Source organism: Centruroides sculpturatus, unplaced genomic scaffold (genome assembly GCF_000671375.1).
Source record: "Centruroides sculpturatus isolate CEXI.00-Female unplaced genomic scaffold, Cexi_2.0 scaffold105, whole genome shotgun sequence".
In the NCBI taxonomy this organism is placed as follows: Eukaryota; Metazoa; Arthropoda; class Arachnida; order Scorpiones; family Buthidae; genus Centruroides; species Centruroides sculpturatus.
Genome location: NW_019384622.1, coordinates 885,761 through 909,994, shown reverse-complemented (window position 1 = coordinate 909,994; position 24,234 = coordinate 885,761). Strand labels below are relative to the sequence as shown.

Sequence of the window (24,234 nt, the reverse complement as noted above, 5' to 3'; positions counted from 1 at the left end):
GTAGTGATTACCAAAATGCACATAGCTTGGTTGCTGTTTTAAATCTTAAATAAAAGTTGCTTTTTAAAAATATTTTATTCATGTTTTAGTCAGTTCCTACATATATTCACTGTTGTGATTTGTATGGGGGCTTCTATGCTTGAAAATGTAAACTATTATAGATTTTAGTATTATTTTAATATTGTTTAGTAATGGTTATTTTTAATATATTTATGTTGTTTGTATATGTAGGAACAAATGTTATTTTATGCTATATTTTTCAATGTTTATTATAAAACAGAGTTAACATTATTTTTCATGTAAAAAATGTGGAGGCAAGAACGAGTGTTTGTTGTCAAATGTTATTTTATTGTAGTCTTCCATTTTTTTTTTGTTTATCCACAAACCTATGCACATTGGTTTTGCCATATTTCTTTATCTGTTCTATATCATTATTTGCTGTGATTTCCATAAAAGATCTTTCTTATGCAATAATTGGAGAGTGGAAAGATACCAATCTCCACATATGCAATTTCTTGTCATTTTTAAGTATGAATTGATATTATGATGGACTTAGCGATGTTTTGTGCTAGATCTGACATCAAATGCTGTAAAAAAAATCAAATTTATTTCAGAAATGCTCACACATTTTACAATATCAGTATTGCTACTATTTATAAAGAATGCTAATATAATGTTGCCTTATTAGGAGAATATTTATGTGAACAATAACTCATTCTTTAGCTTAATAATTTTAATAATTATGACCAGTTGTGTATTCTTGTAAACCAAGTCATTTTCTTGGAGGATACAGAGCTGCAATAGATTTACCATAAAAGAAAAAACTTTAGTGTTTTCAATTCTACATACAAATGGTTTATAAAACTATTTAAAAAAAAAGAGAGAAAAAAAGGAATTCCAATCTGAAATTATTCCCATATATTTTATTATTCAAGTTTTAAATATTAATGAACAAATGTATTTTGGATTTCAAATAAACCATACCTTTGGGTACTTAATTAGTGGATTTAAAAATGTTAATTTTTTCATGTTTGCTAATATTTTGACTTTGTGAACAGCGATTCACCAGAAATAAAGTTATCTAAAGTTTCCATATTTCACCTGTCTCTGTCCACTGATTTCGTCGTGCCGCGGCATAAAATTTCCCAGAACAAAAACACTCCAAATTTATTTCCATTATATTTTTTCAAGACCAAACAAAAGTTCTTTAACACCAATATCTTTCAGGATGTCTGCAATCGCTTTCATCTACCTGTCGAGGAATGCAGACAGACCAGATTTACTCTTTAGCAAAGTATTCCAGTAGGGCCGATGACACAATCACCCGAGTAAAAAATAAAAATCAAGTCCAAACAACTTTCTTTTTCCCCTACAAATTCTGCTTTGGCGGTCAAGGTTACCTGTCCAAACCAGTTTTGTCATAATAGCTTTAGTAGTGTGTCTGGTTGTGTCTTTTTTCCCCCATATACTTTTGTTCTACATTAAAAACAAGTTAGATAATAAAGGGGAGGTGAAGATTTAAGGTTATTCAATGACATTCTGTATAAAGAAAACACATGTTTATGTAATGCTTGCATATGAAGACCTTTAACAATACTTTTTTTTAAAAAAATGTCTTATAGTAGTAACTTACCCACGTTTTATTATTATAGACTCGTCTAAAATCCAAATTATATTTGAAAAATAATAATAATGGAAGCTAATTTAGTATATATTTTTTTCTGTAATCGATTTTAATCCGAAATGAATATTTTACGTCACAAAAATCAATGACGAAAGATACAACATATAGGTGTTACTAGAATTGCAAATTTATAACACAGAAATGGTTTTTTATTATTAAATTTGAATAGTTAATAATTAATACAGTCGTTAGCCGAGTTAACCGCGAAAAATATATAATTCGTCAAAAATAAATTCCACGTACAGATAGCGGGACGAATCGATAAAACGGAGTAAACGTACGCAATAACCGGAAGATTTATCGAAAGCATAAAATCGGAGTTTAATACATTTCCTCCCCCATCTTTTTCTTCTTGCCGACATATAATTCGTACAGAATTGTTTTTCCAATTTATTTTATTTTACATATCAAACAAAATTTTTTTGTCCACCATTTTTAAACACGACGATTACATATAAAGATTTTTATTGTGTAATAAGCTTAAAAAAAATAGTATTATGTCCAGCAACGTTAGAGAATTGTTTATCCGAGATATTTCCTCTGACGCAGACGTAATCAATATTTCTAGGGTGGAAGTACAAGACGGTGAAGTCAGTGACCGCCATTGGCAAGCTTCCAACACCAATATCCTTCCGAGTTTCCTTTTGTAATTTGAAAAAATACGTATACCGAAACATTCTAACAGAAATTGTGACCTTTTAGACGTCACATTGTCATATTTGGTGACGACGAAAAATATTCTTGCATACGTATAACAGATAAATTTCATTACGGCCGAGCGAGCATTAAATCAATAATGTCACTCCTTCCAATATAGCTTCACTGCATTACTCCAGTGCTGAGTAAATAAGTTTGGCTGCCCTTTTAACCTTTCGTTTACCTTCGAGAAATAAATGCGTTTCTAATTAAATACGATAAATATTATATCGTAACTATTAAAGTATTTGAGACGTCGTCGCCGCCGCCTTTAAAAAAATTCACGGATATTAATTTTTAAAATGGAATCATTCCAGATTTTTTTCCTTATTTCTCTCTCTGTTCATTATTTTCTGGCGTATAATTTCTATCCGAATTGATTTAAAATTAGGAATTCTGTGCTCAAAATTGGCTTAAAGATGGATGAAATTAATGGATTATTTATGGGATTGGAAAATGCAATTTTTTTTGGTAGTTTAATCTAAAAATAAATATTTAATAATTATTAATTTGGAGGAAAAATTGTTTCTATTTTTAATAAAATGGAAGGAAATTAAATGGCTATTTATTTATGTTTATTTAATGATTTTATTACATCAAAAAATTTAATCATTAAAACACAAAAAAAGGGGAAAAATGAAAGTGCATTCTATTAATCACTAAAATAACTTTTTGAAATAAATTGATCCATAAGAGAGAGAATTGCAGTCAATATATATAATTAGAATATATTGATTTTGTTTAATCATTTCCATGTTTTTCATTTTTATTTATGATATTGATAATCGTGTTGATTTAAATCAAATTGTTTTCTTTATGTGCATAATTAGAAAAAATCTACTGAAAAATTGATAAATTTCTTCATTTGTTTAATTTGTAACGACCAAAAAACAAAAATTCTTTTATTCTTTGAAAAAGTTTTGTATATTTTAAGTTCTTATATAAAATAAATATTTTAATCTTAATTTTTTTGTAATTATAATTTAGAAATAACAACAGCACATTAAATATTTTACAGTAAGTAGAAGATATACAAGAAAAATCTTTTACAGTAAATAGACACAAGAAAAATCTTAATTGGTTTTACATAAAAAATTTTCTTTCATGAAACTGGATTGTCAATATAATGTATCTCAATATATATATATATGTTTATCTAACAATGTTCAAGAATATGAAGAAAATTTTTCAGGTACAAGGATCAATATTACAATTTTTTTACTGTATGCATACAAAACGAATCAAAATTCTCCTGCAGAATATGTAATGTAAAAATATATAAATAATTTCAAATTACAAATGTAAATGACTAGAAACGATCAATGTCATTAACAGACCAATTTCAGGAAAGTCTGTTACAAATGTAAATAACATGATTTATTTTTTTTTTAGATTTCATTAGGGAACAAAATCTTTATCTGAATTTATTCGCATGAAATTTAATAATGCAAAAACATAGAATAAAGGAGCAGTTGAGTCAATCATAATACTGCCACAACCGGTGACTGATTTTTCTGTATGTTTGCAACTCCATAGAGGACACTGTGATGGATGATTGGATCGAATAAGATCAAGTAACAATAGCAAATGCAATAAAAATATATTGTAGAATGACAACATTTAGGAGTTCTTTGTTGAGAACAATTCAAATCGAAAGTTATAGACTGATGTTATCATGACATGATGATATATATATTTATAATCATGTATTGTAAGCAGGCGGTGGGACAAGTTTTCCACTGCTTGCTTACAATACAAGATGTTTAATTAAGTGATTGTTACGACTTTCTTGTTAGCAAAATTTCCCTAGACTTTTCCAGCTATAATGAATATCACAGTTTTGTCTAAATTTTACTATGTAGAAAAAGAAAAATCAAATTTTCTATTAAAAAAATTTACAATGAGAATATAATTTAATAATATTTTAAATTGTAAATATCTTTGTAATTTTAAACATTTTTAAAGATTAAATTGTACTTCATAATTTGACAATACTGATTTTAAAATAATTATACAGCAAAAATTAATAATAATAATAATTGATACTTAAAAGTTGAGAAAATATGAATTTTAACATTTAGGAAATAAAGAAAAAGTAAATATAATTACAAAAATTTCTAAACTATTCATGCATACAAAGCAGTATCCTCCTTACGAGACAGGATTATATTTTTCTATTACAAATTCTAAGAAATTTTTTTGTATGAAAATTATAAGAACTTTTAATAGTATAACAAAAACAGTTTTCTACTAAGATAAATAAATATTGAGTTTCATAAAGGTTGAATAGAATTTCTGGATATATCAGATGGCTATTTAATGACTTTTTATCTAAAAAACTAAATCAGTGAAGATTTAATAACAAAAGTACTAGTTTCTTCACCAATTTAATACTGTTTTATTTCAATTTTTCTATTATATAAATTTAGGTAATTTATAAAATCATCAATTAAATTCTAATAATTTTTTTCAAATTAAAATAACATGAATTTTACTGCATCATTTATAGACAGATCATATTGAAGTCTGAATGAAATTATTCCTGTTTTTCCATTTTTAACTAAGTATTTCAAAAAAAGGAGAAAACTAAATTTGTTTTCTTACGAGCTTAATTTTTGCAGAAAATAAAGTTAATAAGAATTAATTTACAAGTAGCAAGTATGGAGCAATGACAGCAAATTTCTATAATACTGTATTAATAGCATGAAGAAAGACTGCTTTCTAGAAGTCCTTTTTTGAATGTAGGAAATTTTTTCATAAAATTCATAGAATATTTTTTAATGAAATGCATTTCATACTTTGACAAAATGAATTAATTATAATACAAAAGCAAAGATAACATATATCACCCATTTCTGATTATAATAAAAAATAATATTGTTAATTTTTTCATCTATTCTATGAAATAAAAATTTTTAATTTTATATTTACTTTATAAATTGATAAATGATGATTAATTTGAATATAATAATCCACATAAATTGGATAGATTTGCTTTCTAAAACAATTTTATAAAAGATCTATCCTACCTTGTATTAAAATTCTCCATTTGAATATTGTAAAATAATTGAATTTTTAGCTATAATCTATTTAAACTCCACTTTTCTAAAAATAATCAAAATTTCATTAATTTATCAAAACTTTAAACAAAGTAAATATGAGAATAATTTTAAATCGTAAAATATCTAAATATGAATTTACATCAATGAGTAGATAAAAATAATGTTATAATTAATAGATCAAATTCAATATTCAGTTTACATTGAAATGAAAGTCTATGTTAAGTTGGATGAATGCTTTAACTTAAAAATTCATCCAAAGAGGGAGCAAATGGGGCACTGAATGAATTTTATAATTATTTTTTATCTGAATCTTTTCTATGATATTGAATTGAAAGAAAATTTTTTATATAACAGAAAATTTCTTACAATTTGATTATAATCATAAAAATAATTGAGATGTATAACTGGGTAACATAGGACACTTTGTATTAAAATTTCTTCTCTGTCTTAAAAAATCCAAAAAACTAAATAATTAAATAAAAATTTGTTGATGTAATTATGTCTCCAAGCTTTGCCCCCTGCAATATTTTCTGCAGATATCTATGCCATCCTAGTACCAGTACTTAAAAAATTAAAGAACTATTGTTTCATTGACTTTACTGACAAGCAATATCCTACTAATTTTTCTTTGTAATTTAGCAGATATCTAGAATATTTTATTTTTGATAAAGTGGAGGGAAAACTAATTTTTACAAGTAATTTTTGAGAATTTTAGGTGAAATGAGCATTATTATAAACCAAAACTAACTGTATATGCTTATCATCTTATATAGAATATGAATACTATTCATTCCGAAAAATAATTTACACAGTAATTGATGATGATTATATATATATATGAATTTTTTGATAGCTCGAGAGAAGGTATGAAATACATAGAAACTTTTTATAAACAATTTTTTCTCTTATTTTTTTAAAAATGAAATCAATGTCGTTCTATGTTCTATATGGAAAACATCTTTTAGGACAGTACAACTATAAAGACATTAAACATATAAACATATATATCATTCTATTAATAGATGTTTTGAAGTGTTTTTATATATATACATATTTGTTTCTTAGAGAAAGAACACTGTGTATATATATATATATATATATAGTGTTCTTTCTCTAAGAAACAAAAAACTACTGGTACATATATATGGTGAATGAATGTATAGAATACTGCACAACTGCTGGTATTACATACTGGCTATCAATATTTGCTATGCCATACAAAGAGATAACAAGAGACAGTAGAAGGTTAATATAAAATAGCTTTGCTATCTGCCAACTGAAAAATAACCCTGTATATTTATATAATGCAAAAAATTTTCACAAATAAACTTAAAACTCATCAAAATTTTGATGAGTTTTAAGTTTATATAACAACCAATAACAACCAATTTTTACTATATATTAAAAAATATAACAACCAATTTTTACTATATATTAAAAAATTGTAAGAAATTTTCTATTATATAAAAAAATTTTCTTTCAATTCAATATCATAGAAAAGATTCTGATAAAAAAATAATAAATTACTTTATACAGGTAACCCCTGTATAACACGGGAGTTACGTTCCAGAAAATTGCCATGTTATGCGAATCCATGTTATACGAAACAAAGAACTAGTGCGAAAAGGGGGGTTAGGTTCCAAAAATTAAAAAACATGTTGTTAAATCCTTATTTAAATCGGATTTATTATTCTTTTTTTTTCATAGGTAAAATATTTATTTAAGTAAATATTTTACCAGAGGATTATTCATTTTATATGATGATCTCAGCATGAGCATCATAAACTGGTAATAGTTTGTGGGTGCGTTCGTTAATAGCAGTTGCTCTGCAATGGGAGTGCGCTGCCGTTTGTAGGCATTTAGGAATGACGGTGAAAGAAAGATGGCGGCACCCGCACTATCGATAGTATCAGATGAAGGAATCTATAATTCTAAAATGAGCTTTTAGAGGCAAAAGAAGGGTCCCAATTGTAAAATTTAACCATTAAATGGATTATTTGTTGAAAGAGCATTCAAAGTAGCCACAAAAACAATTAGAATGCTCGCGCGGAGTTACACGGAGGTGTAATAAAGGGTGTGTTCTTTTATATTTTATGTTGTATGAGGGTTTTACCCAATTCCTGAACCGTGTTACAGTGAACCCGTGCTATAAAAGCACCATGTTATACGGGGGATGTTCCCAATTCTCGAACCGTGTTAGAGTGAATCCGTGCTATAGAAATGCCGTGTTATACGGGGGTTACCTGTAATAATAAAATGAATTTATCACGTTAATCTCTAACATAAATTAAGACCATTTATAGAAGTTAACTTAATAATTTAATAACAATTCTTTATGTAATATTTTTGTATTTATCTTTAAGTTTCAGTGTGATATTCTGTAGACTGATTAAGGTCTAAAAATGTCTCTATTTTTATAAAAATGTAACACAGCATAAAATTCTGCTGAAATATCTTGATATAATTTTATCTATCTGTAATATTACATCTAAATATCTTTACTAATAAAGAAAGTTGGAATTTAATATATCTTTGATAGTATGTATTGCTATTAATAGAATATGTAGGCAATAATTTTATATTTTGAATGCAATTATTACATTAAAAACATATTCAATTTCACATTAAAATTGCTTTCAGTTTGTAAAATTGAAAGTTACTTTTTACAGTTATTGTGTGCATAGCTTTTCGTGTTACACATGAATTTAATGGTTGCAGCTCTCATTGTGTATTACACGTTATATCTTTGTATATCATGTTATTGTTGTGTTTAGGTTTTATTTTGTGATATTTTTTTTATTGTTTTATACCATTTGACTTAATGCAACATGACCTTTACCAATAAAAAGTATGTCAATCAGTCAATCCAAAATTTAAGTGCATATAGAAATTATGATTGTAATTTTTCATTAAATTTTTTAAACTTTTCCTCTAAAACTAATTATAAATTTTTGTTACAGTTAATCTATTTAGAACTATCAAATTTTATAAATTTATTTTAAATTTCAACAGTAGGTATTATCTTTTAAATTTCATTTTAAAACATGCTCTTAAAATGTTTGATTATGCACATTTTCTGAGATTTACATCCTTAAAAAATTTAAATTAAACATTGTATGATTAGATTCCTCTTGTAAAACTGAAAATTTTGGGTCTGTTTATGAACTTTACAAATTATTTTGCAGCATTAAAAAAGTAGAATTAGTAATAAACACTTTGTATATGCATGAGAAACAACATAAAAACTAAATGTAAAATAGTCTCTTTCCAAACAAGTGAAAATTAAAACTGAATATTTCTGAAAGAATGATTCATAAAATAATATTTTAAACTTTAAAAAATGTGAATATTTCCTACATTTGAAAAATTCTTTGATAGTTATATTCTACAAGTAAAAAAAAAAACCACCTTATCTCATGATCACATCCATTAACTAATACATTAGAATTACTAGATGATCTGCTGGATTATTAATTAACTTAAAATAGCCTGACCAAAAATATGGCAGATTGTTTGGTAAAAACTTATTAGAAGAGATGAAGTTAAAAAAAATAAACAATTTTCTCTTCAATGCTAATCATTCTCATCTTTAGCCTTTCTATTTAGTTCTATTCTGTTTTTCAATTACAGTAAAAATATTCCATCAGATGGATCTTCCCAGTATTTATAATTTTTTGATTTAAAGCATAACCATTCTTCTATTCTTGTGCAGTACCTTTTATTTATTAAATGCAAATTTCTACTTCTGACTATTCATTAAAACAATGTAGAAATTGAGATATATCTCAGAGAAAGTTCAATTTTAGTTTACTTATCATTTGGAAAAAATTCTGTAAGACTACTCAGATGATGCATATAAAAGGATCAGTTGTATTTTGCTTTTCTAATTGGAAAACAAACCAAATCAGAATTTTATAGATTTTACAGTAATTTAGAATGAACTGCTAAATGGACTCCCTCCTTCACTATTGAAAGAGAAAATATAGTTAGTTATTTATGGTTTGTATGTTATTGTTATTTTAAAACAAATCAAAACTTCTACTCGAGTAATATAGATTTGTTTACCTGTGAGTTTAATAGTACGATCCATCATTTGCATAAGCATTTGTGCTAACAAAACTTTTTCCTTCACCTCTTTCACTTACAGTGGTACCTCAGGATACGAAATTAATTCGTTCCGAAACTGAGATCGTATCATGAAAATGTCGTAAGGTGGATCATCTTTTCCCATACGATTACATGTAAAACCAAATAATTCGTTCCAACACGAAAAACATACTCAAATTAAAGCCAAGTAATACATTTAAAAAAATAACTGTAGTAAGAAAAACAAATGAAAAATGCGAACTAATGTAACGTCGTATGGTGAGTTTTTGTTCGTATCGTGGAGCAAAAATATGTTCGAATTTCATGTCGTATCCTGAAAATTTCGTATGCTGGGGCGTTCGTAACCTGAGGTACCACTGTATGAAATTATTATTAGTGTATTCTAAACATATTACTTTTTGTTCTTTAAGATGAAGCATCTTAACTTTTTATTTTTTAAAAGCAATCTTAGATTTTCCTAGAAATATCTTGTTTTTCTTGGTGAGACAGACTTCTTAGTTGTATCTTTAATGTTAGAAATTTGAAACAGATTTTTTTTAATTTTCAGTCGAGAAGAGAGTTATGAAAAAAATAGTCAAAGCCTTGCCTAGCTTTGACTATGTTCTATATAACTATCAACAAACATCATCATTAAACCAGATATATTATAAAGCTACATACCAACCGTGTGTAGCTTTATAATATATCAGGTTCAAAAATAAAAAATTATTAATATTATAGCTGTTTCTAGCCCGATAATATTTGGCATTGGTTGGTGTGTAACTTGTAGAACTATCAATTTGAATTACCAACCTTTTGAATAACACAACTCTTTTACATATCCAACACAAAACTTTTACTAAACTAACATTTTTGAGCTAGTTTTTGGAGCTCATTATCAGGTTTAAACTTAAACAGTGATATTCAAATTAATTTAAATAAGAGAATGCATATGACAATGACAAACTTAACAAATAATAAATATAAATACTGATAATAACAATAAAAAAGCAACTAATATATTAACATGAATATCACACATGTTGCACTAAACCAGCAAACATTAATGTTCATTCTTACAAGCCCTATAATAAGACTACATAAAGCAGGAAGTATACTCTTAACAGAAACATTAGTTTTTGGCACATGGATGCTACATCTCTCCTATTAATGCATTTACTTATGAGGATATGACGGCATTATCAGAACAGTGGAAGGGAGAAAGCAGAATCATAAGACTAGTTAAGAAAGTGGAAGTTGGTGAAATTTGCTGAAGTGTTCAAGGCCACACAGAGATGCTGCATCACTTGTTAAAAGGCTACACATCCTTCTTAATGTAGTCTTATTGTAGGGCTTGTATGTATGGATATAGTGTTTACTGGATTATTGCAACATGCACAATATCCATGTTATTATTTTTCTCAGGTTATTTTGTCAGTTTGTATACATATTAAGTTTGTCCATTAAATCGTATGCATTCGCTTATTTAAATTAATTCAAATATCATTGTATCTGTTCCTTTCAGTAGCGTAGCATAGTGGGGGCGGCAGGGGCGGAACTTTTTAGGGGGCGGCAAAATTTCACAATAAATAATAATAATATCTTGTAAGAATTCAAACCATTTTATTTCATATTTTATCCACCTATGACTCGGACCTATTGAAATGAGAACGGAATAGTGTTACCATCCATCCGGATAGTCCAGGAATCGACTCGCTGTCCAGGGATATCGTGCGCAACCTGTTAACCTTTTTTTTTTCTTTGCTTGTACAATTTATTTGTATATATATACACCTCCAACATCCAGTACAGCTAGATCACTTGCGTTACTCCTATCCAAGTCTCCCTAGTAACTGATTTAAAACCAGCATACACTGCACATTATTCTTCGCATTGCAAAGTGACATATGCATGCGTCAGGAACTTCTATTCGAACAAACATCACCTGCTGTCCGGGTCAGCGATTTTAATAAGGTGGCAACACTAGCATGGAATTTTTCATTACTTATTCTGTGACGAAACCGAATTTTAGTCTTTTAAATTGAGATACCTAAATAAGGGGGGTGAAATTTTCTTCCACCCCGGGCGGCTGACACCCACGCTACGCCACTGGTTCCTTTGTTGGAGTTTGAATGCTGAAGTTTAAACCTGATGATGTGCTATAAACTAGCATGAAAATACTATTTAGTAAGAGTTTCCGCATCTAAAAAGGTTGTATTGTTCTTTCTTTAAATACATCCAATTGGCAAGTTTTCATTAAACTGCCAATTTGAACTGCTCACATTTTCACTCTCTACTGGCTGTAAAAATGTTTAAAATATGTCTTTTTATAATTAATAAAAAAACAATAATAAATTATAAATACATTAAATTTCTTAAATTTTTGAAATTCTATTAGTTTTTAAATAAGTGATATTCAAGAAAAAAGAAATATTTTTCAATAAAGGGAAATATATATATATATAGAATTATTTTGTAAGATGGTCAAACAGAATAATAACTGAAATAATTTTTCAACATAAGATCAAATTTTTCTCAAATTTTAATTTTGAGAAAAAAATTAAAATTTTTAATTCTCAAACATTTTTGGTCATCTTAATCTACCTTTTCAGGACAGAAAGAAACAAATTACAATTTAAAAAGAGAGCAAGCCAGAAGGTATTTTGGAACAAGTTGATTTTGAATATTAACGTTTTAGAACAATGAAATTTAAATATAAATGCCAGACTTAATTTTAAACAGTTGGTGTTTAGTGTCATGTTTTGTCTATATATAAAAAAAAGAGGATATACATGTTAAATTCAAGATTATCCTTCATCTTTCTTTGTAAATTTTATATTTTTTAATATTTTGAAAATGTCTGTTCTTAAAATTTAAATGAAATTAGCAAGGCTCAAAAATGTTTTGGTTTTGTGATATTAGAAAAGAAAGCTCAATGAAGCATATTTGATTTTAAGCAGTAATCAACACAATACCTTCCTTTCACTTTTCAGTAACTCTCTTTAATTAATAAATAACAAATATTTTAGGCCTCATTTATGGGTTTGTTTCAGGTTTTTACACTATTCTAAATTGAACACTTTACTGAGCATTCCAAACAAGAACATTCTAACATTTAAACCGACTTTTTTGAAAATTATAACTTTGCAAACAAAAAAAAGCAAGTATCTATATAAAATTATATAAACAAACTTTAAATAAAATTTAAAATCAATAAAGTGAATTAAAATAACATGAACTAAACAAAACGGTGCAACTGGTGTCATATAATACATATACGTACACACATATTTAATTAGTCATTTCTGTATTTCTGTGGGTGATGCATTGCTATAAGAGTTATTGACTAGATTTGATTGATTGCCAAGTTGGTGACAAGGTCTTACTTTCTTTATTGTTCAAACATTTCCCTTTGGCTTTAGTGCTAAGAAGCTTCTAAACTTCTTAATTTGTGGTCATCAAATACTGTTCTCATAATATTTGCTTTGTCCCAATATGGTGACATCCATGCTTGCTGGGATACTTAACTATTGCTGTAACAAATCTATTTTTAGTGATGTCATAGCAGTGCTCTTTTAATCTTTGAGCCAACAATGTATTTGTTGATCTAATATAAGTCAGCCTTCTGTTAAATCTGTGGTCAACAACTGGGATCAAGTACATCCTGGAGCACTATTGTTGTCTATTTTGTTCTTGCCATTTATTAACAATCTTTATATGGTAGGATTGCATTTATAGGTAATATCAGTATTTATGTATTTGGCAAGCCTTGTGTAAGCAAAGTATAGTCCAGGGTCATAGTTTATTGCAATACAATTTTAATCTTGTGTTTTTGATTGAATTTTTTTCATTGTTCTGGTGTGGTTCTTAATTCATGATAAAAAAAACAGCACTAAGTTGGAGACAAGGTTTGAACTGTAGCCATGCACTATAACAATATTTTTTATATGCTCCAATTTCCATAACATGTATACAATGTTAATGTTAGATTTCGGTAAAAATAATTTTTTATTTTTCTTATTTTTGTAACTGCATGTGGGGTATTCTGCAAACCTGAAAGGCACAAAGTTTGTCTTTGAGATCAGCCATTTTGTTGTGTTGGGTGATGCTTGAATGTGTTTTCTGAATATTATTAATATCCTTTTGTATGTATCATCTGTAACTAGACAAATTTATTAAACTGTACCAGTCAAGTATAAAATGGTCCAAATCTCTATGTCCATGACATAAAATTGGTGTCCATGACAGGATTAAAGTCAAGTTCAAATACATTCGAGTAAAATAGAGAAGGTTAAAAGAAAATATATGGCTCTAAGAGCTTCATTTGCAAAGACTGTTAATATCTTAAAGGATGAAATTCGCAAACTTGAAGTTGAAAGAGGAGTCCTCAACACCAAATTGAAGAAATTGGAAGGTTTGATGGTAAAAATTAAGGATCTAGATCAGGGGTGTCCAACCCGCGGCCCATGGGCCACATGCAGTTCAAGACAAGTTCCAATGTGGCCCAATAAATATGTAAACAAAACTGACAAATTTTTTATTTTATTTTATTTCAACGGCATAAACTCAAACAAAGAAGTTTCACAAAGCCATAAACCTTTATACAAATTTTATTTTTGAATGGAAAGGAAATATTTTTAAATACTTGGAAATGTGTGAAAAATGAGGAAGGGAGTATACTAAATAAAGCTAAAGTTGAGACTCAAAGAATTATAGACCCAAATTTGGGAAAAGGAGAGAAAGGCCAAAAGATAAAAAGTAGTGAGAAAGATTAAATAAAGGTTCTGTTATGCAAATATGGACCCTTAATTTTACAACCTTTCTCACTTCTTTATCTTTTGTCCTTCCTCTCATTTCCCCACATTTGGGTCAATAATCCTTTGAGTCCCAACTTCAGCATTATTTAGCATTCCTTCCAGCATTGCATGATTTGGCTACTTTGTGCCAAAGTCGGCTACCCTTTTTTTTAGTTTGACATAAAAAATATCATTTGGCGCATTGGCTACTTTTTGGGCTACATATTATTTATAAATATATTAGTTGAATAAAAATGCACTTTAAAATGGTGTTTTGTCATTTTTTATTAATTAGAGACCCAAATAAAACAAATATTTGTATTTTTCAAATAAATTGTTTGTTTGTCTCCTTTATAATAAATGAATTTATCTATTTCTAAGTAAAAATTGAAAGTATCTGTAGAAGAAATTTTTTAAAATATCCTTTTTCATGATAAAGATTTAACACTTATTACTATAATCTAGACATGTTAAATCCTTAAATATAAAAGTATATTTAACAATTGGGCCACAAGTATATATAATATACTTGTGGTCCAAAACTCCATGACATCTTCCAATGTGACCCAGAAAAACAAAAAGGTTGGACACCCCTGATCTAGATTGTAACATTTTGGACCTTCTCTTAGACTCAGACGCAAGCGACAAACTACCTGTAGGTAACTCTTCGATAAAGTGGAAGCTCATCTTAGAGCTTTGGAATTCTTAGGGGTGATCCAGAAGCCAATGCAGCTTGGCTATACCCTATGATGGAATCCTGTTTGTCACAAGACAAATTAAAGGCCTGGCAAAGAAGTGCTCTTTTTGAGAATGATCCTACCCAAGATCCTTCCACTAAAGATCGGCTGTCGAGGCTGATGCAGTTTTTGAAAAGAGAAGTTGAAGGAGAACAACAATTACTTTTGGCGAGGGGAGGCTTAGAAGGAACACCTACACAGGAAGTGTTTAAGGATAAACAAAAGAAGAAGGAAGTTAAAATACCAATTGCAGCAAGTTCATTTGTTGATAAAGAACTGAATTGTATCTTCTGTGACAAGGTGCATGACAGTAAAGATTGTTTGGCAAGGATAAGGTGATATTTGTATGTTATGTATGTATGTTATGATTGTTTGGCTGCACGATCCTTGTTGTTAAGGAAAAGGGGACAAGATACGAAAGAGATGTTACCTAAAATGCCTCAAACCTGGCCATATCATGAAATGCTGCAAAATCTTGGTCCACTATTATGTATGTGATAACAGACATCTTGTTTTCTTCTGTCCAGAACTAACTCTTCACAATAATATCGAAAAGGGGACCAGAGTATCTGAACTGGTACAAAACACTATCATCCAATATGAGTGTTCCAAGGAAATAGTATTGATGACACTGAAAGTAGAAGGTATAGAAGACAAAAGGTCAAGACATATGAAAGCACTTCTGGACTATGATTCTCAAAGATCCTACGTGCAGAAGTCATTAGTAACCGAATTGGATATACAATCAACATCATCTGAAGATATAGCCTATTCACTGTTTAGAGGCTCTTAATCAAACCAAGGCTCCATAAAAAATATCCTTTAAAATTGCATGCATGCAAAGGAAGAAAACTATATGGGAATTTGAATTTCTTGATCAAGATGTCATATGTGGAAAAATACCCTGTCTACCAAAATATAAGATATTAAAGATGCTTAAGAAATACAGAATATAACCATATTCTGTATTTCCTACAGAATATCTTAACAGTTAACAGACATAGGACCAGGAAGCTCCACAGTTGATCTTCTGATTGGCAGTGACATTTATGGGAAACTGTTGAATGGAAAAAAATACAATCAAAAGGAGGGTTTATGGCAATTGAAACCAAATTGGGATCAGCAGTTTGGGGTCTGATGAAAAATGTGATGAGTGACTGTGAGAATACCTCAACTTTACTCACCAATTTGGCATTGAGGGAGTTACAAGTCCCTGAACTTTGGAAGCTTGAAACAATAGGGGTCATAGATCCTGGAGAGAGTTTAATAAAGGCTACTGAAGAAGAGGTTGCAAGAAAACACTTCCGGAATTCATTTAGAAGGGAGAATGATCGCTACTGTTTTGGTCTTCCATGGATAGATGGTAAATAGGATATTCCAACCAACAGCCACATGGCTGAAAAAAAAGACTTCTTAATATTACAAAACAACTCAAGTGTATGAATAAATTTCAGGAGTATGATAAAGTGTTTTGTGAATGATTAGGGAGAAGGGATTATTGAGGCAGTGCCCAAAGAGGAGTTGTGTGCCAAATGTCATTATCTCCCACACCATTCTGTAATTAAGCACAATAGTTGCACAACTCCAGTAAGACCAGTTTTTGATGCATCTTGTAGGAATAACAGAATTCCTTCCCTAAATGACTGTTTAGTGAAACCCCCAAACCTTATCAAACAAATACCAGCAAGTCTATTGAGATTTAGGGAGAAGCAATTAGGAGTGACAGCTGACATAAGACAAACCTTTCTGCAAATTGAGAAAAACAAAGACCGGGACTACCGTGTTTCCCCGAAAATAAGACAGTGTCTTATATTAATTTTTGCTCTAAAAAATGCACTAGGTCTTATTTTCAGGGGGATGTCTTATATTTCCATGAAGACGAATTCACATTTATTGTTGAACAATACGCTAAACAGGTTCGAGAGAACACCTTGCGACACATTCAACTTAACCTTTTTATAGTGTCCACATCGAGCTCGATGACCAATTAGTGCTTACTGAACCGTAGCACTATGCAAATGTGATGTGGCGTGATTCCCAGCCGACCAATTAGTGATCACCAGCGATAACATTATGCAAATCTGTGATTCCCAAGCCATAGTCTTATGCAAATCATGCCGTGTGGCGTAATTGTCTGCTGACCAATCAGTGGCTGTACTTTCAACCATCTGTCGATGACCGTTACGACTAAAAAAAAACTTCGCTAGGTCTTACTTTCAGGGGGAGGTCTTATATTTCGCAATTCAGCAAAATCTGTGCTAGGTCTTATTTTCTGCGGATGTCTTATTTTCGGGGAAACACGGTATCTGAAATGTCTATGGTGGGAGAATAATCAAAAAATCAAATTACTTTGCCACAAAAGGGTAGTATTTGGAGTCACAAGCAGTCTGTTCTTGTTAGGAGCAGTTATACTGTTCCAACTGGCTAACGTCTCAGAAAAGAAGAACAATAGCAACTAAACTTTCCAAATCCTTTTAAATTGACAATTGTGTCTCATCGGTGGAAAGTGAAGCAGCCCTAAAATCCTTCATTGTGAAAGCAACAGAGATATTTGCTGAAGCTAAAATGGAGTTGAGATAGTGGGAATTCAACCCAGTGGATATGAAGCAGAACAATATTTCATGAACAAGCTTTAAGGAAGGGGGAGTTCCCCACAATAGTACCAGTATTAGGTCTCCTGTGGGACCGAGAGGAAAATGGCCTGATGTTTGATCTTACAGTACAGTGGAGAAAGGAAAGCACTACCAAGAAGGGACTTTTATCCATAATTCAAGGTATATTTGATCCCACTGGGTGTTAGTGCCCATCATGTTGCCCACCAAACTAATGATAGAGCAAGCTTGGGTAACAATGTCTGGTTGAGATGAACCTTTACCTGAAGAGATTCAAGATAGTTTTAAAAGGTGGTATAACAAGCTGGACAAGCTCAATAACCTCAGGATTTCTCATCATGTGGGTTATGGGGACCAAAGAAGTTGGTCTAGTCATGTATTTTTGATGCCAGCCAAAAGGCCTATGCCACTACAGTGTATCTGTGTTGTGAGGAAGTGGATAGAGTCACTGTGTGGTTTCTGGGAGCAAATCTTGGCTTGCTCCATTGAAAAGAATTACAATTCCCCAAATAGAGCTGCTAGCATGTGCTATCAGAGCGTGACTTGTAAAACTTGACTTACAAGAAGGAACGGTCAGGCATGAGTAACCTAACTTAGAACTAAAGGTGGAGTCCTCATCTGTCCACTCTTGAAGCTTTATCCATTGGAAGTCTCATATAAGAGTGATTCAATCCTATGGAATCATCAGGAAAAAGGTTTTGGACTGGCCGACCCTTGAGAATTCCACAGAAATTAAATTTATAAACTTTGTTTATTGTTTCCACAAATGTTTGATTTTATTACTCTCCCAAAATCAACATTGGGAGAATGTCAATTTCAGTAAAATTAATTTTTTATTTTTCTTATTTTTGTAACTACTGTTTGGGACTGTTCTGCAAACAAAACTGGAAGGCACAAAGTTTGTCTTTGAGATCAGCCATTTTGCTGTTGGGTGATGCTTGAACATGTTTTGTGAGTATTGTTAATATCATTCTGTATGTACAGTCTGTAACTAGACAATCAAATTTATTAAACTATATCAGTCAAGTATAAAATGGTCTGAATCTCTATGTCCATGACAGTTAGTGACAATGTATTGTACAAACCCAAAACTCTGAACTAATTGCTAAAAACACTTCTAAAACACAACACAACATGTATATATAAGTTATAAACTATTATATTAAGATATAAAATGTTTAATATATTACTTTCTGATCACCAAATAGTTTTAATATACTTGTTTACAAACAGTTGCTTTGTATACAGCAATGTGTACAATCTGCTTGCCATACTGAAAACATTATGCTTACAATATGCCTCATCAAATAACACACAACACTAAAAAAGATTCATTTTAAAAATGAAGACAAAAAATTATAAAAAAATAAAGAAATAAATCATAACACATAATCATCAAAAAATCTTAAAATATCTAACACATCCATGAATTGGAAAATTGATAACTACTGTTACTGACATCACAAACTTTTGCTTTAGGAGCTGTTGATATATGCTGCGATGCCTCTTAGTGTTAACTATATTTAAGATGCATATTTCATTTATTGACACACTGAGCCTATTTCAAAATATCTAAATGTGATAATATTCTAACCAATTTTATTTGGATTTTTCCTGCATGTTTTGCTATTTTGTTAAAGTTGTTGTACTGAAATTTTGGGACAAATATAAACATCAGCTGAAAACATATTGAGAGATACATGTTCTATTAAGTTTGGTATTAAAAACAAAAGATTTTCTACTACAAAAATGTTAAAGCAGAAGTTTCATGCATTTTTAAACATAAAACAAATGTATAGTTGTATAATAGTTATAGTTAATTTAAAAAAAAATTTTATTATGTAGATTTAATATTTAAATGTATATATTTATATACATTATATTTTATATTTAAATGTACAATATATTTAAGTATAAATATTAAAATGTACATATCCCCTATGGTTGGGATGGTGAACCTTTTTGAGTCCACATACCAAATAGTGAGCATAATTATCTTTAAAAATGTTTGTGTATGCTGAACTTTTAGACTTGGAACAACAATGTTTAAAAGAAATGAAGTGAATATGCTTTAATTAGGTTAGGTAAAACATAAATGTAAAGAAGCTGAAAAAAAGGCTGATCAGATAATATGTTTTTCAATTATATTTTTACTATAAGGTTTATTACCTTGCAACAAAATACAAGTCAGTAAAAATTAGCATCTTCTGATTTGGTTGTTTATAATGTCATTCATATCTATTTCAATTTTGTTGTTGGAATCAGGACTCAACTATCATCTTCTGATTCAAATTCATTATCTTGGCCAGATGGTCAAGGCAGTTAAGACATCAACCTATTACTCTGAGGACCCAGGATCAAATCCAGAGAATTGAAAAAAGTCTCAGAAATTTTTCAAGAGTTGTCTGTCCCAAATATGTTGGGCTCCATTTCTCACTACCTGGCCAAATTTGAATGGGCTTAAAAAAAAAGGCCCTTTTGATCACATGGTGGAAAAGCAAACAAAAAAAACCTGTCATTCTAAACTACATTATCCTAAATAATAAACTTTTAGTCTGTTAATCTATTAAATAATATCACATAATCATATAAGCCTATTGGCCTTTTCTTTGTTTCCCATGCCTTTCAGCATGAAGTTTATTTTTAACAGCATCTTCATTTCCTGGAACTTATTCAAAAACTAAAGTTTATTTGAATCCCAGGTTGTTTAATTGAGAAAATACAGTGTTTGTGTGTGCGCACACATTATTTTTAATCATAAAAAAATAATNTTGTATCCATTTTTTATCACCATATTCCAATTCCATTTCCTGATTTGTAGCATTAAAAACATCAAGTGATAAATAACAAAGAGAAGGTCTACAAAATAGAAAAAATCCTGATTTTAGCTAACTATTTCAATGTTAAAATAAAATAAAAGAAAATTTACTTTATTAATTAAATCAGTATAATACAAATGCCATAAAATCATATTGCATTTTTATGTTTGATATTGTATTATTATTTATTAATTTCATGAATAAGTATCAATATATCAAATATTACTTAGTAGCTAGAAGCTTTTACTGTATTAAATTAACTAGCTTGCTTTTAAGACTGTAATGTAACAAGTTAGATTACACTGAATTAGATAACAACAAAACTTACAATTCAGATGTCATAACATCCCAATTTGTAATAAGAAGTGATGGTAATAACTCTACAATAACAACAATAATAGACTGACGACAATATCCCTCTGTCTTCCCAGCACTTCCACTATATTTAAATTGTACATATGTTTCTACAATCTGTAAAAGAATTTAACTATTTATCCTAATATTATAATACTATTGAATGCATTTCTTTAATTTAATATTCTAAATAATCATAAATTATTTAATTGAAAAATTAAATTAAAAAATGACAATTTTTTACCATAGGATTTGTTAAGTCAGCATAACTGGAACTCTTCTTTGGAATAAAAGCACATTTATCTCTGTAATAACCATTGGAAATTTCATTGTAAGAGGAACAATTTGTACCTAATGAAAGAAAGAAAAATTAAACTTTATATTCAATTTTCTGGTAACTTTAAACATATTTTATGAATTTGATGAAAGAACTTTAAATTAGCACAGGCTTTTTTAATCATAAAAAAATAATATTTTTGTTTTTATCTTCTACATAAACTTTTACTGAAATTTAAAAAACAAAAGTGATATTTTGTTCTTTTAAGTTGTCAGTAAAGTTTAAGCATTGAACCTATTTGAAGATTAAATTATATTTACAATCATATGTCTAAAGTCAGCAATGGCAAACTTTTTCCAAAGACAGGATCTAAATTGAATTTGAAATTTAGTTTATTTTATTAAGTTATGGCAATGCAACATGGCAATGTTTCGGCACTCTGCCAAGGGGAATGCCTTCTGGGAGGTAACTGGCCCCTATTCAAGCATTACAGATGTGGAGAAAACCTGGAAAACTCGTGGCCAGCCCATCCTGATGAGGTACGAATCCATCAGTGGTCAAGCAGTTCTGTTCAGGGAACAGAACTGCTTGACCACTGATGGGCCCTTGAAATTTAGTTACTCTAAATCACAGGTCAACTATTTAATTCCAGTAATTAAAAAATAAAAAGAAATGTTTAAAAAATTAAATAAAGCAAAATTTGTAATTCATATTTGAAAAAAACAATAAATTCTATGTAAATGAAAAGAAAATAATGTGCTTATAACGGAAAAAATATTCTGTTTAATGAAAAATCTACTGTTGTTTATTTGATGACAATCTTTCTGAGGTTCATACTTAATGATTTGTATGATGTTTTGCAACAGGTTTAGGATCCTGCTTTCATGACAAGGATGTCTGCAGAGCAACAAACTGGGCATTTGCTCTGGAATGAAGTAAAATATTCCACAAATTATAATCATAAAAGTGACTGAGATATGTAACCTTACATCCTCGACTATGGGATGCTTTGATTCAATACTGTATTCTATAATCTACCAAAAATTAAGTAATTATATAAAAATTTATTGATGTAATTATGTCTCAAAGTTTTACTCTGCTTGAAAATTTTCTGCACACCCTCTTGTTTCACATTACATATTTAAAAATAATTTTTTAATATAATAATTTATAAAAACCTAATACCTTCTAAATGTTCAATACAGGTACCTCAAAATCGTTGCACAGGTCACTGTGTGAATTGTGTAATGAGTGCAGTCACTTGCAGATCATGTGTTTGCCATTGCTAGTCTAAGTTTTTTAAAAAATTCTTCCTGCCCTGTGAGCACTAAGAAGGCCTCTTTTAGCTAGCCCATTATTGGTTTGGCCAGGTCCACAACGGGGCAGTCATGTGATAAGGGATAGGGCCCGACATACCCAGATGGACCATCACTTGAAAAATTTCTGGAGCTTTTTTGACCTGTATGGATTTGATTCTGGGTTCCCCAGAGCAATAAGCTGCCACCTTGACTGCTTAGCCATCTAGCCATCTGATGGTCTAAATCAGGGGTGTCCAACCCGTGGCCCAAGGCAAGTTTCAATGCGGCCCAATAAACGTGTAAACAAAACCGACAAATTGTTTTATTTTTTTTATTTTTTTATTTCAATGGCATAAACTAAAAAAAGAAGTTTCACAAAGCCGTAAACTTTTATACATATTTTATTTTTGAGTGAAAAGAAAATATTTTCAAATACTTGAAGATCTGTGGATGACAAAGGAATATTAAATAAAGCTGAAGTTGTGACTCAAAGGATTATAGACCCAAATTTGAGAAAAGAAGAAAAAGGCCAAAAGATAAAAAGTTGTGAGAAAGGTTAAATAGACCTTCTGTAATGCAAATATTGACCCTTAATTATCCAATCTTTCTCATTACTTTTTATCTTTTGGCCTTTCTCTCCTTTTCTCAAATTTGAGTCTATAATCCTTAGAGTTCCAATTCCAGCATTATTTAGTATTCTTTCCAGCATTGCAAGATTTGACTACTTTGCATCAAATTTGGCTACCCTTTTTTTAGTTTGGCGTAAAAATTATCATTTTGCGCATTGGCTACTTTCTGGGCTACATATTATTTATAAACATATTAGTGGAATAAAAATGAGCTTTAAAATGGTGTTTCGTCATTTTTTATTAATTAGAGACCCAAATGAAACAAATATTTGTGTTTTTAAATAAATTTTTGTTTGTCTCTTTTATAATAAATGAATTTATCTATTTCTAAGTAAAAATTGGAAGGGTCTGTAGAAGTAATTTTTTAAAATATCCTTTTTTGTGATAAAGTTATAATACTTATTACTATAATCTAGACATGTTAATCCTTAAATATACTTGTATATTTAAGGATTGGGTTACAAATATAATATATATACTTGTGGCCCCAAACTCCATGACTTCTTCCAATGTGGCCCAGAGGAACAAGAAGGTTGGACACCCCTGGTCTAAATGTTACATGTAGATTTTTATGAAAATTTTAAAGTGACGGTCAAAATAAAATACAGTGTTGTCAAAACTAAATCAATTCAGTAATTAAATATGACAATACTAGGCAATCAAGAAATCAAAATTTGCAAAATAAATTGCTTACTCTTTTATTTTGATTATTACCATTTTGTGAACTTATACTTTATATTATAAATATAAAATTATAAAAAATTTTAACACACAAAAATTAAAACATACAATTATAATTTCTTTAAAGAAAAATATACTTTTTATGTTTTATTAATTAAAATCTAAGAACAAAAATATGTCTTAATGTTACAAATTTTAATCATCTCAATAAATATCACTCACTACAAAATATTTTCATATTTGTTATATATAAAAGTGAATTAAAAAAAAAATGTGTGATACATATTTGACTGTGTCATAATAAATATTTTGGATGATATGGCATCAAACTCAGTCTTAAATAAATGAAAAAATATCTATAATTTTTCAAACAAATACAATCCAGCATTATAGATNAAAATTAAAATTTAATTATAATTATAATGCTTATTTTTTCTTTTTATCTTTTTTAAAGAATATACAGTAAGGCCTCACTTAATGTTGATGAGGAAAAATACAAATAT

The 24,234-nt window shown here is 29.2% G+C and overlaps 1 protein-coding gene and 1 pseudogene across 1 annotated transcript in view; one reads left to right on the top strand and one right to left on the bottom strand.

The window, feature by feature from the left end:
* The first annotated feature begins 13,833 nt into the window (after positions 1-13,833).
* Positions 13,834-16,485, top strand: LOC111625529 (annotated as a pseudogene).
* A 3,875-nt stretch (positions 16,486-20,360) lies between these two features.
* The window catches only part of LOC111625528 (trafficking protein particle complex subunit 9-like), a 76,990-nt gene continuing 73,116 nt past the window's right edge, over positions 20,361-24,234 (bottom strand). Inside the window, exons 18-20 of the mRNA XM_023368690.1 lie at positions 21,091-21,197; positions 20,821-20,963; positions 20,361-20,532 (exon numbers count right to left, since the gene is read on the bottom strand). Coding sequence (XP_023224458.1) covers positions 20,361-20,532; positions 20,821-20,963; positions 21,091-21,197 — 422 coding nt within the window. The remainder of the gene's footprint in view (positions 20,533-20,820; positions 20,964-21,090; positions 21,198-24,234) is intronic.